At 49.2% G+C, this 17,111-nt stretch overlaps 1 protein-coding gene across 1 annotated transcript; it reads left to right on the top strand.

The window, feature by feature from the left end:
• Nucleotides 1-11,270: 11,270 nt before the first annotated feature.
• Nucleotides 11,271-13,212, top strand: LOC115120178 (regulator of G-protein signaling 9-binding protein-like). The gene is given in 2 exon segments (XM_029649078.2): nucleotides 11,271-12,683; nucleotides 12,685-13,212. Coding segments are annotated over 2 exon segments (741 nt in total). The 5' UTR covers nucleotides 11,271-12,107; the 3' UTR covers nucleotides 12,850-13,212.
• The last annotated feature ends 3,899 nt before the right edge of the window (nucleotides 13,213-17,111 follow it).

Here is a 17,111-nt window from a genome sequence, read left to right as displayed (position 1 = left end):
CAAAGCTGAGACCATCCTCTCTTCAACTGGGACCAGGGAACAAAGCTGAGACCCTCCTCTCTTCAACTGGGACCAGGGAACAAAGCTGAGACCCTCCTCTCTTCAACTGGGACAAGGGAACAAAGCTGAGACCCTCCTCTCTATAACTGGGACAAGGGAACAAAGCTGAGACCCTCCTCTCTTCAACTGGGACAAGGGAACAAAGCTGAGACCCTCCTCTCTTCAACTGAGACAAGGGAACAAAGCTGAGACCCTCCTCTCTTCAACTGAGACAAGGGAACAAAGCTGAGACCCTCCTCTCTTCAACTGGGACAAGGGAACAAAGCTGAGACCCTCCTCTCTTCAACTGGGACAAGGGAACAAAGCTGAGACCCTCCTCTCTTCAACTGGGACCAGGGAACAAAGCTGAGACCCTCCTCTCTTCAACTGGGACCAGGGAACAAAGCTGAACCCTCCTCTCTTCAACTGGGACAAGACCCTCCTCCTCTCTTCAACTGGGACAAGGGAACAAAGCTGAGACCCTCCTCTCTTCAACTGGGACCAGGGAACAAAGCTGAGACCCTCCTGTCTTCAACTGGGACCAGGGAACAAAGCTGAGACCCTCCTCTCTTCAACTGGGACAAGGGAACAAAGCTGAGACCCTCCTCTCTTCAACTGGGACCATGGAACAAAGCTGAGACCCTCCTCTCTTCAACTGGGACCAGGGAACAAAGCTGAGACCCTCCTTACTTCAACTGGGACAAGGGAACAAAGCTGAGACCCTCCTCTCTTCAACTGGGACCAGGGAACAAAGCCGAGACCCTCCTCTCTTCAACTGGGACCAGGGAACAAAGCTGAGACCATCCTCTCTTCAACTGGGACAAGGGAACAAAGCTGAGACCCTCCTCTCTTCAACTGGGACAAGGGAACAAAGCTGAGACCCTCCTCTCTTCAACTGGGACCAGGGAACAAAGCTGAGACCCTCCTGTCTTCAACTGGGACCAGGGAACAAAGCTGAGACCCTCCTCTCTTCAACTGGGACAAGGGAACAAAGCTGAGACCCTCCTCTCTTCAACTGGGACCAGGGAACAAAGCTGAGACCCTCCTCTCTTCAACTGGGACCAGGGAACAAAGCTGAGACCCTCCTCTCTTCAACTGGGACCAGGGAACAAAGCTGAGACCCTCCTCTCTTCAACTGGGACCAGGGAACAAAGCTGAGACCCTCCTCTCTTCAACTGGGACTAGGGAACAAAGCTGAGACCCTCCTAACTTCAACTGGGACAAAGGAACAAAGCTGAGACCCTCCTCTATTCAACTGGGAAAAGGGAACAAAGCTGAGACCCTCCTCTCTTCAACTGGGACCAGGGAACAAAGCTGAGACCCTCCTCTCTTCAACTGGGACCAGGGAACAAAGCTGAGACCCTCCTCTCTTCAACTGGGACAAGGGAACAAAGCTGAGACCCTCCTCTCTATAACTGGGACAAGGGAACAAAGCTGAGACCCTCCTCTCTTCAACTGGGACAAGGGAACAAAGCTGAGACCCTCCTCTCTTCAACTGAGACAAGGGAACAAAGCTGAGACCCTCCTCTCTTCAACTGAGACAAGGGAACAAAGCTGAGACCCTCCTCTCTTCAACTGGGACAAGGGAACAAAGCTGAGACCCTCCTCTCTTCAACTGGGACAGGGAACAAAGCCGAGACCCTCCTCTCTTCAACTGGGACAGGGAACAAAGCCGAGACCCTCCTCTCTTCAACTGGGACCAGGGAACAAAGCTGAGACCCTCCTCTCTTCAACTGGGACAAGGGAACAAAGCTGAGACCCTCCTCTCTTCAACTGAGACCCTCCTGTCTTCAAGGGACAGGGAACAAAGCTGAGACCCTCCTCTCTTCAACTGGGACCAGGGAACAAAGCTGAGACCCTCCTCTCTTCAACTGGGACCAGGGAACAAAGCTGAGACCCTCCTCTCTTCAACTGGGACAAGGGAACAAAGCTGAGACCCTCCTCTCTTTAACTGGGACAAGGGAACAAAGCTGAGACCCTCCTCTCTTCAACTGGGACAAGGGAACAAAGCTGAGACCCTCCTCTCTTCAACTGAGACAAGGGAACAAAGCTGAGACCCTCTCCTCTCTTCAACTGAGACAAGGGAACAAAGCTGAGACCCTCCTCTCTTCAACTGGGACAAGGGAACAAAGCTGAGACCCTCCTCTCTTCAACTGGGACCAGGGAACAAAGCTGAGACCCTCCTCTCTTCAACTGGGACCAGGGAACAAAGCTGAGACCCTCCTCTCTTCAACTGGGACCAGGGAACAAAGCTGAGACCCTCCTCTCTTCAACTGGGACCAGGGAACAAAGCTGAGACCCTCCTCTCTTCAACTGGGACTAGGGAACAAAGCTTCCTCAAACTGGGACAAAGGAACAAAGCTGAGACCCTCCTCTATTCAACTGGGACAAGGGAACAAAGCTGAGACCCTCCTCTCTTCAACTGGGACCAGGAACAAAGCTGAGACCCTCCTCTCTTCAACTGGGACCAGGGAACAAAGCTGAGACCCTCCTCTCTTCAACTGGGACAAGGGAACAAAGCTGAGACCCTCCTCTCTATAACTGGGACAAGGAACAAAGCTGAGACCCTCCTCTCTTCAACTGGGACAAGGGAACAAAGCTGAGACCCTCCTCTCTTCAACTGAGACAAGGGAACAAAGCTGAGACCCTCCTCTCTTCAACTGAGACAAGGGAACAAAGCTGAGACCCTCCTCTCTTCAACTGGGACAAGGGAACAAAGCTGAGACCCTCCTCTCTTCAACTGGGAACAGGGAACAAAGCCGAGACCCTCCTCTCTTCAACTGGGACCAGGGAACAAAGCCGAGACCCTCCTCTCTTCAACTGGGACAAAGGAACAAAGCTGAGACCCTCCTCTATTAAACTGGGACAAGGGAACAAAGCTGAGACCCTCCTCTCTTCAACTGGGACCAGGGAACAAAGCTGAGACCCTCCTCTCTTCAACTGGGACCAGGGAACAAAGCTGAGACCCTCCTCTCTTCAACTGGGACAAGGGAACAAAGCTGAGACCCTCCTCTCTATAACTGGGACAAGGGAACAAAGCTGAGACCCTCCTGTCTTCAACTGGGACCAGGGAACAAAGCTGAGACCCTCCTCTCTTCAACTGGGACGAGGGAACAAAGCTGAGACCCTCCTCTCTTCAACTGGGACCAGGGAACAAAGCTGAGACCCTCCTCTCTTCAACTGGGACAAGGGAACAAAGCTGAGACCCTCCTCTCTTTAACTGGGACAAGGGAACAAAGCTGAGACCCTCCTCTCTTCAACTGGGACAAGGGAACAAAGCTGAGACCCTCCTCTCTTCAACTGAGACAAGGGAACAAAGCTGAGACCCTCCTCTCTTCAACTGAGACAAGGGAACAAAGCTGAGACCCTCCTCTCTTCAACTGGGACAAGGGAACAAAGCTGAGACCCTCCTCTCTTCAACTGGGACCAGGGAACAAAGCTGAGACCCTCCTCTCTTCAACTGGGACCAGGGAACAAAGCTGAGACCCTCCTCTCTTCAACTGGGACCAGGGAACAAAGCTGAGACCCTCCTCTCTTCAACTGGGACCAGGGAACAAAGCTGAGACCCTCCTCTCTTCAACTGGGACTAGGGAACAAAGCTGAGACCCTCCTCACTTCAACTGGGACAAAGGAACAAAGCTGAGACCCTCCTCTATTCAACTGGGACAAGGGAACAAAGCTGAGACCCTCCTCTCTTCAACTGGGACCAGGGAACAAAGCTGAGACCCTCCTCTCTTCAACTGGGACCAGGGAACAAAGCTGAGACCCTCCTCTCTTCAACTGGGACAAGGGAACAAAGCTGAGACCCTCCTCTCTATAACTGGGACAAGGGAACAAAGCTGAGACCCTCCTCTCTTCAACTGGGACAAGGGAACAAAGCTGAGACCCTCCTCTCTTCAACTGAGACAAGGGAACAAAGCTGAGACCCTCCTCTCTTCAACTGAGACAAGGGAACAAAGCTGAGACCCTCCTCTCTTCAACTGGGACAAGGGAACAAAGCTGAGACCCTCCTCTCTTCAACTGGGAACAGGGAACAAAGCCGAGACCCTCCTCTCTTCAACTGGGACCAGGGAACAAAGCCGAGACCCTCCTCTCTTCAACTGGGACCAGGGAACAAAGCTGAGACCCTCCTCTCTTCAACTGGGACAAGGGAACAAAGCTGAGACCCTCCTCTCTTCAACTGGGACCAGGGAACAAAGCTGAGACCCTCCTGTCTTCAACTGGGACCAGGGAACAAAGCTGAGACCCTCCTCTCTTCAACTGGGACGAGGGAACAAAGCTGAGACCCTCCTCTCTTCAACTGGGACAAGGGAACAAAGCTGAGACCCTCCTCTCTTCAACTGAGACAAGGGAACAAAGCTGAGACCCTCCTCTCTTCAACTGAGACAAGGGAACAAAGCTGAGACCCTCAAGGGAACAAAGCTGAGACCCTCCTCTCTTCAACTGGGACCAGGGAACAAAGCTGAGACCCTCCTCTCTTCAACTGGGACCAGGGAACAAAGCTGAGACCCTCCTCTCTTCAACTGGGACCAGGGAACAAAGCTGAGACCCTCCTCTCTTCAACTGGGACCAGGGAACAAAGCTGAGACCCTCCTCTCTTCAACTGGGACTGGGCTGAGACCCTCCTCACTTCAACTGGGACAAAGGAACAAAGCTGAGACCCTCCTCTCTTCAACTGGGACAAGGGAACAAAGCTGAGACCCTCCTCTCTTCAACTGGGACCAGGGAACAAAGCTGAGACCCTCCTCTCTTCAACTGGGACCAGGGAACAAAGCTGAGACCCTCCTCTCTTCAACTGGGACAAGGGAACAAAGCTGAGACCCTCCTCTCTTTAACTGGGACAAGGGAACAAAGCTGAGACCCTCCTCTCTTCAACTGGGACAAGGGAACAAAGCTGAGACCCTCCTCTCTTCAACTGAGACAAGGGAACAAAGCTGAGACCCTCCTCTCTTCAACTGAGACAAGGGAACAAAGCTGAGACCCTCCTCTCTTCAACTGGGACAAGGGAACAAAGCTGAGACCCTCCTCTCTTCAACTGGGAACAGGGAACAAAGCCGAGACCCTCCTCTCTTCAACTGGGACCAGGGAACAAAGCCGAGACCCTCCTCTCTTCAACTGGGACCAGGGAACAAAGCTGAGACCCTCCTCTCTTCAACTGAGACAAGGGAACAAAGCTGAGACCCTCCTCTCTTCAACTGGGACAAGGGAACAAAGCTGAGACCCTCCTCTCTTCAACTGTGACAAGGGAACAAAGCTGAGACCCTCCTCTCTTCAACTGAGACCAGGGAACAAAGCTGAGACCCTCCTCTCTTCAACTGGGACAAGGGAACAAAGCTGAGACCCTCCTCTCTTCAACTGGGACCAGGGAACAAAGCCGAGACCCTCCTCTCTTCAACTGGGACCAGGGAACAAAGCCGAGACCCTCCTCTCTTCAACTTGGACCAGGGAACAAAGCCGAGACCCTCCTCTCTTCAACTGGGACAAGGGAACAAAGCTGAGACCCTCCTCTCTTCAACTGGGACCAGGGAACAAAGCTGAGACCCTCCTGTCTTCAACTGGGACCAGGGAACAAAGCTGAGACCCTCCTCTCTTCAACTGGGACCAGGGAACAAAGCTGAGACCCTCCTCTCTTCAACTGGGACAAGGGAACAAAGCTGAGACCCTCCTCTCTTCAACTGGGACCATGGAACAAAGCTGAGACCCTCCTCTCTTCAACTGGGACCAGGGAACAAAGCTGATGGTTTTCCCACAATTGCATTTTGAAATGTTATACGATCATAACCCATTTTTGTCTCTCAAGTGCGTAGTGGAAGAGGAGACTGGCTCCCCTTCACCACAGCAGCAGGCTACAACGAGGACATAGGCAGAGGGGGGCTGGGCAGACATTCTCATCACAGGATAATGAGGATAATGCCCTTTACTGTACGACCAAATCGTGGTTTTAGCTGGCCATAAAAACAGAGGACGTTTTGCGTTGCCAATTCAGATCCAGGATGTTGAGTGTCTGTCACGCCCTGACCATAGAGAGCCTTTTTATTCTCTATGTTTGGTTAAGGTGTGACTAGGGTGGGTAATCTAGGTTGTTGTATTTCTATGTTGGCCTGGTATGGTTCCCAATCAGAGGCAGCTGTTTATCGTTGTCTCTGATTTCCTCACTGTTTGGGATCTTGTTTATCTTTTGCCTGTTAGCATGCTATTCCATTTCCCTTCCTCACTGTTTGTTGTGGGATCTTGTTTATGTGTAGTTGCCTGTTAGCATGCTATTCGTGGTCACGTTTCGGTCCTTCCTCACTGTTTGTTTGTTGTGGGATCTTGTTTATGTGTAGTTGCCTGTTAGCATGCTATTCGTGGTCACGTTTCGGTCCTTCCTCACTGTTTGTTTGTTGTGGGATCTTGTTTATGTGTAGTTGCCTGTTAGCATGCTATTCTTCGTCACGTTTCGGTCCTTCCTCACTGTTTGTTTGTTGTGGGATCTTGTTTATGTGTAGTTGCCTGTTAGCATGCTATTCTTCGTCACGTTTCGGTCCTTCCTCACTGTTTGTTTGTTGTGGGATCTTGTTTATGTGTAGTTGCCTGTTAGCATGCTATTCTTCGTCACGTTTCGGTCCTTCCTCACTGTTTGTTTGTTGTGGGATCTTGTTTATGTGTAGTTGCCTGTTAGCATGCTATTCTTCGTCACGTTTCGGTCCTTCCTCACTGTTTGTTTGTTGTGGGATCTTGTTTATGTGTAGTTGCCTGTTAGCATGCTATTCGTGGTCCTTCCCTTCACTGTTTGTTTGTTGTGGGATCTTGTTTATGTGTAGTTGCCTGTTAGCATGCTATTCGTGGTCACGTTTCGGTCCTTCCTCACTGTTTGTTTGTTGTGGGATCTTGTTTATGTGTAGTTGCCTGTTAGCATGCTATTCTTCGTCACGTTTCGGTCCTTCCTCACTGTTTGTTTGTTGTGGGATCTTGTTTATGTGTAGTTGCCTGTTAGCATGCTATTCTTCGTCACGTTTCGGTCCTTCCTCACTGTTTGTTTGTTGTGGGATCTTGTTTATGTGTAGTTGCCTGTTAGCATGCTATTCTTCGTCACGTTTCGGTCCTTCCTCACTGTTTGTTTGTTGTGGGATCTTGTTTATGTGCAGTTGCCTGTTAGCATGCTATTCTTCGTCACGTTTCGGTCCTTCCTCACTGTTTGTTTGTTGTGGGATCTTGTTTATGTGTAGTTGCCTGTTAGCATGCTATTCTTCGTCACGTTTCGGTCCTTCCTCACTGTTTGTTTGTTGTGGGATCTTGTTTATGTGTAGTTGCCTGTTAGCATGCTATTCTTCGTCACGTTTCGGTCCTTCTTCATTGTTTTTTTTGTGCGTTTCAGTTTAATAAACAGGTGGAAACCATATCCCGCTGCACCTTGGTCCGATAATTATTACCACGAACGTGACACCGTCTAACTGATGACTTTGAATCAGCCGATTAGAAAACTGTCCGGCCGTTGTCCACTGACTGTAGCGAACTGAGGAGAGCTGCTCAACATGATTTGAGGAGAAAGGCTCCAGGTTATTCATTCATTCATCGTCAACAAAAGGAGATGATTTATTTTCATCACCACTAAGGACTTTGTGTGTTTTGAATGAAAATGTACAAACACAACCAATAATAGAAGTGCTCATATTAAAGCCCTTTTTCAGCAGGTGTTGTCTTACGCAAGATAAACAATGGCTGAATTACTCTCCTATTCACAATATAACGCACTACTTTAGACCAGGCCCCATAGAGCTCTGGGCAAAAGTAGTGCACTACATAGGGAATAGGGTGCATTTGAGACACAGATAAACAATGGTAGAGTGGCCTACCAGCCTCCTGTCCCCTGTCCTCCAGTCCATTAACAGGATAACATATCACTAGACTCCATCACTAGACTCCATCACTAGACTCCATCACTAGACTCCATCACTAGACTCCATACGCCTCAATAATAAAGAAAGAGAAAAGCTACATCCTCCAGACAGACCAGTCAACCCTCCATCCTCCAGACAGACCAGTCAACCCTCCAGACAGACCAGTCAACCCTCCATCCTCCAGACAGACCAGTCAACCCTCCAGACAGACCAGTCAACCCTCCATCCTCCAGACAGACCAGTCAACCCTCCATCCTCCAGACAGACCAGTCAACCCTCCATCCTCCAGACAGACCAGTCAACCCTCCATCCTCCAGACAGATCAGTCAACCCTCCAGACAGACCAGTCAACCCTCCAGACAGACCAGTCAACCCTCCATCCTCCAGACAGACCAGTCAACCCTCCAGACAGACCAGTCAACTCTCCATCCTCCAGACAGACCAGTCAACCCTCCATCCTCCAGACAGATCAGTCAACCCTCCAGACAGACCAGTCAACCTTCCAGACAGACCAGTCAACCCTCCATCCTCCAGACAGACCAGTCAACCCTCCAGACAGACCAGTCAACTCTCCATCCTCCAGACAGACCAGTCAACCCTCCATCCTCCAGACAGACCAGTCAACCCTCCAGACAGACCAGTCAACCCTCCATCCTCCAGACAGACCAGTCAACCCTCCATCCTCCAGACAGACCAGTCAACCCTCCATCCTCCAGACAGACCAGTCAACCCTCCAGACAGACCAGTCAACCCTCCAGACAGACCAGTCAACCCTCCAGACAGACCAGTCAACCCTCCATCCTCCAGACAGATCAGTCAACCCTCCAGACAGACCAGTCAACCCTCCAGACAGATCAGATATGGAGCCTCTCACCTCCACACAGCAGAGATCACATCCATAACAGATACAACTTGCATCCCTGTACTGTACTTATTCACTCTCTCTCTCACACACACACCACACACACTCTCTCTCACACACACACCACACACACACACTCTCTCTCACACACACTCTCTCTCACACACACACCACACACACACTCTCTCTCACACACACACCACACACACTCTCTCTCTCACACACACCACACACTCTCTCACACACACACTCTCTCACACACACACCACACACTCTCTCACACACACACTCTCTCTCTCACACACACACCACACATTCTCTCTCACACACACACTCTCTCTCACACACACACCACACACACACACACACACACCACACACTCTCTCACACACACACTCTCTCTCACACACACACCACAAACCAGCACAAGGACACACACATGTGTAAATGCACAGACACACAGGTAAGCATGCAAACACACACACAAATCCGTCATAAAAAGTAATCCTTCAAAAGTTAAAAGTGAAAGGAAACTAGGAGAAATGTAATCAAATCTGCACAACAGAAAATATAGTATTGATGAAAAGCTCCCATTGATCAAAACAACGATCTGATCTCTAAATGGACAACCCTGCAGCGAAGCTCCCATTGATCTGGGAAAACAACGGTCTGATCTCTAAATGGACCTCCTCTTTTTTAACCCTGCAGCGAAGCTCCCATTGATCTGGGAAAACAACGGTCTGATCTCTAAATGGACCTCCTCTTTTTTAACCCTGCAGCGAAGCTCCCATTGATCTGGGAAAACAACGGTCTGATCTCTAAATGGACCTCCTCTTTTTTAACCCTGCAGTGAAGCTCCCATTGATCTGGGAAAACAACGGTCTGATCTCTAAATGGACCTCCTCTTTTTTTAACCCTGCAGTGAAGCTCCCATTGATCTGGGAAAACAACGGTCTGATCTCTAAATGGACCTCCTCTTTTTTTAACCCTGCAGTGAAGCTCCCATTGATCTGGGAAAACAACGGTCTGATCTCTAAATGGACCTCTCTAAATCTGGAAAACAACTCTGATCTCTTTTTTTTTAACCCTGCAGCGAAGCTCCCATTGATCTGGGAAAACAACGGTCTGATCTCTAAATGGACCTCCTCTTTTTTTAACCCTGCAGTGAAGCTCCCATTGATCTGGGAAAACAACGGTCTGATCTCTAAATGGACCTCCTCTTTTTTAACCCTGCAGCGAAGCTCCCATTGATCTGGGAAAACAACGGTCTGATCTCTAAATGGACCTCCTCTTTTTTAACCCTGCAGCGAAGCTCCCATTGATCTGGGAAAACAACGGTCTGATCTCTAAATGGACCTCCTCTTTTTTTAACCCTGCAGTGAAGCTCCCATTGATCTGGGAAAACAACGGTCTGATCTCTAAATGGACCTCCTCTTTTTTAACCCTGCAGCGAAGCTCCCATTGATCTGGGAAAACAACGGTCTGATCTCTAAATGGACCTCCTCTTTTTTAACCCTGCAGTGAAGATCCATTATGAAGCAGACTAAATGCTGCTGGATCAATGATTATGCCCCAGTCTCAAATGGCACCCTATTCCCTATATAGGGCACTACTTTAGACCAGAGCACTATGGCACCCTATTCCCTATATAGAGCACTACTTTAGACCAGAGCACTATGGCACCCTATTCCCTATATAGAGTCCACTACTTTAGACCAGAGCACTATGGCACCCTATTCCCTATATAGAGCACTACTTTAGACCAGAGCACTATGGAACCCTATTCCCTATATAGGGCACTACTTTAGACCAGAGCACTATGGAACCCTATTCCCTATATAGTGCACTACTTTAGACCAGAGCACTATGGCACCCTATTCCCTATATAGAGCACTACTTTAGACCAGAGCACTATGGCACCCTATTCCCTATATAGAGTGCACTACTTTAGACCAGAGCACTATGGCACCCTATTCCCTATATAGAGCACTACTTTAGACCAGAGCACTATGGCACCCTATTCCCTATATAGAGTGCACTACTTTAGACCAGAGCACTATGGCACCCTATTCTCTATATAGTGCACTACTTTAGACCAGAGCACTATGGCACCCTATTCCCTATATAGTGCACTACTTTAGACCAGAGCCCTCTGCCACCCTATTCCCTATATAGTGCACTACCTTAGACCACGCCCATATTGCGAAAAGGGTACAATTTGTGAAACAGTCAATATCTCAGCGTCCTCTTCATCTGTGAGCATCACTTTAATAAAGGCATCCACTAACACCACGTACAGTAGTCTAGGGAGGGAGGGGGCTGTGTGTGTGTGTGTGTGTGTGTGTGAATAACCAACCAATCACAATACGTATCCCACTGGAGATGTTTTCTCACTAACCAATCAGTGGATCTCTAGGCTTCTCTACTCTGTCCAATGTTCCAGAATGCCTACATCTGAAAGCTCCGGTCTTGTTCTGCATGTGACCACACAAGGCGCTTATGGTATTTAAAACAGCACCGTGGATAAACACCGTGCTGAAGTGGCTCCCGTTCAGACGAAGAAGAAAACAGCCACACGATACTTATAGACAACCAACCAACCATCCATCTAGTCACAGTTTGATTTGGTTCGTCCAGCGGGAACGGGTCTGTCTCTCACGGTGAGCTGAGCTTTAACAGCGTTTTGTTTTTATACAGTCGTCACCATCCAGATGTGCATCTAAGAAGACGGCGACGGCATTAAATGGACTTTCCGTTATTTTTTTTTTGGTTTGCGAGCCGACGCTGCCGGAGTTGTTCTGTCCGGATACTGTGGAGTTGATTTTTTAATAGGAAACACCTGTAGCTGAATCCGCTACACAGTCTCTAATATATTGGACTATTATTACCCACAAACCAACAGAAATGTTTTGATACACTATCTATTTTCTGCAGGCAGGCAGGGAGGGCTGGTCTCTCTGACGCCGTCGGCCATCTAATCTCCAATGCAAAAGAGCGAAGGTAAAGCCATTTACTGGTCCATTAATATCTAAGCTTCTCTCTCGGCTCTCTGTGCTGCTCGCACACAGGAACATGGATAGAGAGGAATTCGCTGTGACAAGAGCTTTGACTGGATTCGTATGGATGGTGTTCTCTTGTCCAAACTAACAAATAAAAAAAGACAGTGGAATTGAGCTCAACAAACGACCACGGTGCGTCTGGCGGTTCGCGATCACCATCCTTTTTTGTTGTTGTTGCGCATCGCTTTTAAGTAAATTAATTGAATGCATTTTTAATGTAGCCGGGGGAGATCAGAGGTGGGCTTATATTTGAATTAAAAAACAACCATGGGGGGCACAGATGAGTGTAAAACCATGCTGGATGCTCTGAACAAAGTCACAGCGTGCTACAGGCACCTGGTCATCGCGCTGGGCAGCACATCGGACTCTCAGAACCTGCGCGAGGAACTCAAAAAGACCCGGAAGAAAGCCCAGGAGCTGGCGGTGGCCAACCGGAATAAACTAACCGAGTTGCTCAAAGACAAGACCACCAGCAAGGACGACCGGGCTGAGTATGAGAGGCTATGGGTGCTGTTCACCAGCAGCATGGAGCTACTGGAAGTGGACATGAAGCGGAGTTTGGAGATAGGGCAGGAGTTCCCCCTCAAGGTGCCCACCAGACACCTCATCCAGACGGGCATGACCGGCAGCACCACCACGGTGGCCGCCAGGGCCATGTCTGTGCAGAACATGAAGTACGACGCGGACAGCAACATCGACACTGCCGACCTGAAGGAACTCCAGGCTGAGATCACCCAGGTGGGTCAGATGATGGAGGAGATGGAGATGAAGGTGCAGGTGGCTCCGTGGGCCGTGGAGGCCAAGCAGGAGGCCGGCGCCGAGCTCAAATCCACCCTGAGCGTCCGGGAACTCCTCCGTGGGCGTCATTTCCATCTGTGAAGAGGAGCCCAAGGACGAGATAGATGAAGGAGGTGACAATAACGGCATGATCACATGCATCGCTGGGTTCATATTCGTTGCTATTGTAGTAATCGCCGGGATTCTAGGATACTTCGTAATCGGTGGATAGGATACTTAGTTCTGGACGTTTTGAGCCAGCCTGGGAATACTTCACAGATAAACAGCGGGCGCAGCTCAGAGACAGATACAGCCCGGGATGGACACTAGGCAGGTTATATGCCCGGAGAAACGGCTCTGTTGTTGAGGAGAGAGAGACTAGCGCGAGGAGCTGTCCAGACGATGAAAACTGTTACGTCTGCATCCCAAATGGCACCGATTCCACATATAGTCCTCTACTTTAGACCAGAGTCACTACAAGGCTTTATTCCACATATAGTCCTCTACTTTAGACCAGAGTCACTATAAGGCTTTATTCCACATATAGTCCTCTACTTTAGACCAGAGTCACTACAAGGCTTTATTCCACATATAGTCCTCTACTTTAGACCAGAGTCACTACAAGGCTTTATTCCACATATAGTCCTCTACTTTAGACCAGAGTCACTACAAGGCTTTATTCCACATATAGTCCTCTACTTTAGACCAGAGTCACTACAAGGCTTTATTCCACATATAGTCCTCTACTTTAGACCAGAGCCACTACAAGGCTTTATTCCACATATAGTCCTCTACTTTAGACCAGAGTCACTACAAGGCTTTATTCCACATATAGTCCTCTACTTTAGACCAGAGCCACTACAAGGCTTTATTCCACATATAGTCCTCTACTTTAGACCAGAGTCACTACAGGCTTTATTCCACATATAGTCCTCTACTTTAGACCAGAGCCACTCCCTGCTTTATTCCCATATTCCCTGCACTTTGACCAGCTCCTGCCAGGCTTTATTCCACTATAGTCCTCTACTTTAGACCAGAGTCACTACAAGGCTTTATTCCACATATAGCTCCTCTACTTTAGACCAGAGTCACCTACCAGCTCCCTTCCAGCTATGCAGTCCTCCTTTAGAGTCAGGAGCCATAAAAACAAGCAGAAGATCTGGTGGGGCATTCAAACCAAAACACACTAGCTAACTAGCTTGCCAGCTTTTTAACCAGCTATGTTGAAAGAACTGATTTTCCATTATATTCAAAGTAGGAAACCACTTCATTTTACCAGACTTAGTCCATACCCATTGAGCTATTCAAAACCAAAATCAAATCAAAATATTCAAAATAAAAAACAAATAAAAATGATTAAATATTAACTAGCTACCCTGGAGCTCCCTGCCCCTAGCACCTCCTAGCGCCAGCAACCCTGAATGGCAGCTTGCTCTCTGCCCCTGACCTCAGCGCCATGGCAACGTGTAGAATGCAGCTTTGCTGCCAGCCTTGCAGTCCTCCTAGCGCCATGGCAACGTGTCAAAACAAGCAATTTGCTCTCTGCCTAGGTGACCTCAAAGCGCCATGGCAACGTAGCATTTTAACAGCTATGTGCTGAAAGAACTCTGCCATCATGACCTCACAAGCGAAACACGTGTCAATGGCAGGGAATTTGCTCTCTGCCTAGGTGACCTCTATACGCCATGGCAACGTTAGAATGGCAGGGAATTTGCTCTCTGCCTAGGTGACCTCAAAATGGCAAAAAATGGCAGGGAATTTGCTCTCTGCCTAGGTGACCTCAAATGGCAACGTACAGAATGGCAGGGAATTTGCTCTCTGCCTAGGTGACCTCATAGCGCCATGGCAACGTGTAGAATGGCAGGGAATTTGCTCTCTGCCTAGGTGACCTCACAGCGCCATGGCAACGTGTAGAATGGCAGGGAATTTGCTCTCTGCCTAGGTGACCTCATAGCGCCATGGCAACGTGTAGAATGGCAGGGAATTTGCTCTCTGCCTAGGTGACCTCATAGCGCCATGGCAACGTGCAGAATGGCAGGGAATTTGCTCTCTGCCTAGGTGACCTCATAGCGCCATGGCAACGTGTAGAATGGCAGGGAATTTGCTCTCTGCCTAGGTGACCTCATAGCGCCATGGCAACGTGCAGAATGGCAGGGAATTTGCTCTCTGCCTAGGTGACCTCACAGCGCCATGGCAACGTGTAGAATGGCAGGGAATTTGCTCTCTGCCTAGGTGACCTCATAGCGCCATGGCAACGTGCAGAATGGCAGGGAATTTGCTCTCTGCCTAGGTGACCTCATAGCGCCATGGCAACGTGTAGAATGGCAGGGAATTTGCTCTCTGCCTAGGTGACCTCATAGCGCCATGGCAACGTGTAGAATGGCAGGGAATTTGCTCTCTGCCTAGGTGACCTCATAGCGCCATGGCAACGTGTAGAATGGCAGGGAATTTGCTCTCTGCCTAGGTGACCTCATAGCGCCATGGCAACGTGTAGAATGGCAGGGAATTTGCTCTCTGCCTAGGTGACCTCATAGCGCCATGGCAACGTGTAGAATGGCAGGGAATTTGCTCTCTGCCTAGGTGACCTCACAGCGCCATGGCAACGTGCAGAATGGCAGGGAATTTGCTCTCTGCCTAGGTGACCTCATAGCGCCATGGCAACGTGTAGAATGGCAGGGAATTTGCTCTCTGCCTAGGTGACCTCATAGCGCCATGGCAACGTGTAGAATGGCAGGGAATTTGCTCTCTGCCTAGGTGACCTCATAGCGCCATGGCAACGTGTAGAATGGCAGGGAATTTGCTCTCTGCCTAGGTGACCTCATAGCGCCATGGCAACGTGTAGAATGGCAGGGAATTTGCTCTCTGCCTAGGTGACCTCATAGCGCCATGGCAACGTGTAGAATGGCAGGGAATTTGCTCTCTGCCTAGGTGACCTCATAGCGCCATGGCAACGTGCAGAATGGCAGGGAATTTGCTCTCTGCCTAGGTGACCTCATAGCGCCATGGCAACATGTGTAGAATGGCAGGGAATTTGCTCTCTGCCTAGGTGACCTCATAGCGCCATGGCAACGTGTAGAATGGCAGGGAATTTGCTCTCTGCCTAGGTGACCTCATAGCGCCATGGCAACGTGTAGAATGGCAGGGAATTTGCTCTCTGCCTAGGTGACCTCATAGCGCCATGGCAACGTGTAGAATGGCAGGGAATTTGCTCTCTGCCTAGGTGACCTCATAGCGCCATGGCAACGTGTAGAATGGCAGGGAATTTGCTCTCTGCCTAGGTGACCTCATAGCGCCATGGCAACGTGTAGAATGGCAGGGAATTTGCTCTCTGCCTAGGTGACCTCATAGCGCCATGGCAACGTGTAGAATGGCAGGGAATTTGCTCTCTGCCTAGGTGACCTCACAGCGCCATGGCAACATGTGTAGAATAGCAGGGAATTTGCTCTCTGCCTCATGGCAACAAAAATACATCCTTGCTCGAACCGTGCAGGTGGCCCCACCAAACTGCCCTTTACCATTAAACAGAGCCCTATAGGGCCCTGGTCTAAAGTAGTGCACTATATATGGGGCTCTGGTCTAAAGTAGTGCCTATATAGGGCATATGACTCTTGTCTAAAGTAGTGCACTATGGCATATGACTCTGGTCTAAAGTAGTGCACTATATAGAATAGGGCTCTGGTCTAAAGTAGTGCACTATATATAGGGCTCTGGTCTAAAGTAGTGACACTATATAGCGCCATGGCTCTGGTCTAAAGTAGTGCACTATATATAGGGCTCTGGTCTAAAGTAGTGCACTATATATAGGGCTCTGGTCTAAAGTAGTGCACTATATAGGGCATATGACTCTTGTCTAAAGTAGTGCACTATATAGGCATATGACTGTTGTCTAAAGTAGTGCACTATATAGGGAATAGGGCTCTGGTCTAAAGTAGTGCACTATAAAATAGGGTTCCATATGGCTCTGGTCTAAAGTAGTGCAGGGGCTCTGGTCTAAAGTAGTGCACTATATAGGGAATAGGGTTCCATAGGGCTCTGGTCTAAAGTAGTGCACTATATAGGGAATATGACTCTGGTCCACTATAGGGCATATGACCTGGTCTAAAGTAGTGCACTATATAGGGGCTCTGGTCTAAAGTAGTGCACTATATAGGGCATATACATTTACATTTACATTTAAGTCATTTAGCAGACGCTCTTATCCAGAGCGACTTACATATGACTCTGGTCTAAAGTAGTGCACTATATAGGGAATAGGGCTCTGGTCTAAACTAGTGCACTATAATAGGGAATAGGGCTCTGGTCTAAAGTAGTGCACTATATATAGGGCTCTGGTCTAAAGTAGTGCACTATATAGGGAATATGGCTCTGGTCTAAAGTAGTGCACTATATATAGGGCTCTGGTCTAAAGTAGTGCACTATATATAGGCTCTGGTCTAAAGTAGTGCACTATATAGGGCATATGACTCTTGTCTAAAGTAGTGCACTATATAGGGC

This window comes from Oncorhynchus nerka, unplaced genomic scaffold, assembly GCF_034236695.1.
Source record: "Oncorhynchus nerka isolate Pitt River unplaced genomic scaffold, Oner_Uvic_2.0 unplaced_scaffold_911, whole genome shotgun sequence".
NCBI classification, from domain to species: Eukaryota; Metazoa; Chordata; class Actinopteri; order Salmoniformes; family Salmonidae; genus Oncorhynchus; species Oncorhynchus nerka.
The sequence above is the reverse complement of the archived record's forward strand: the minus strand, read 5'-3'. Positions and strand labels throughout refer to the sequence as shown.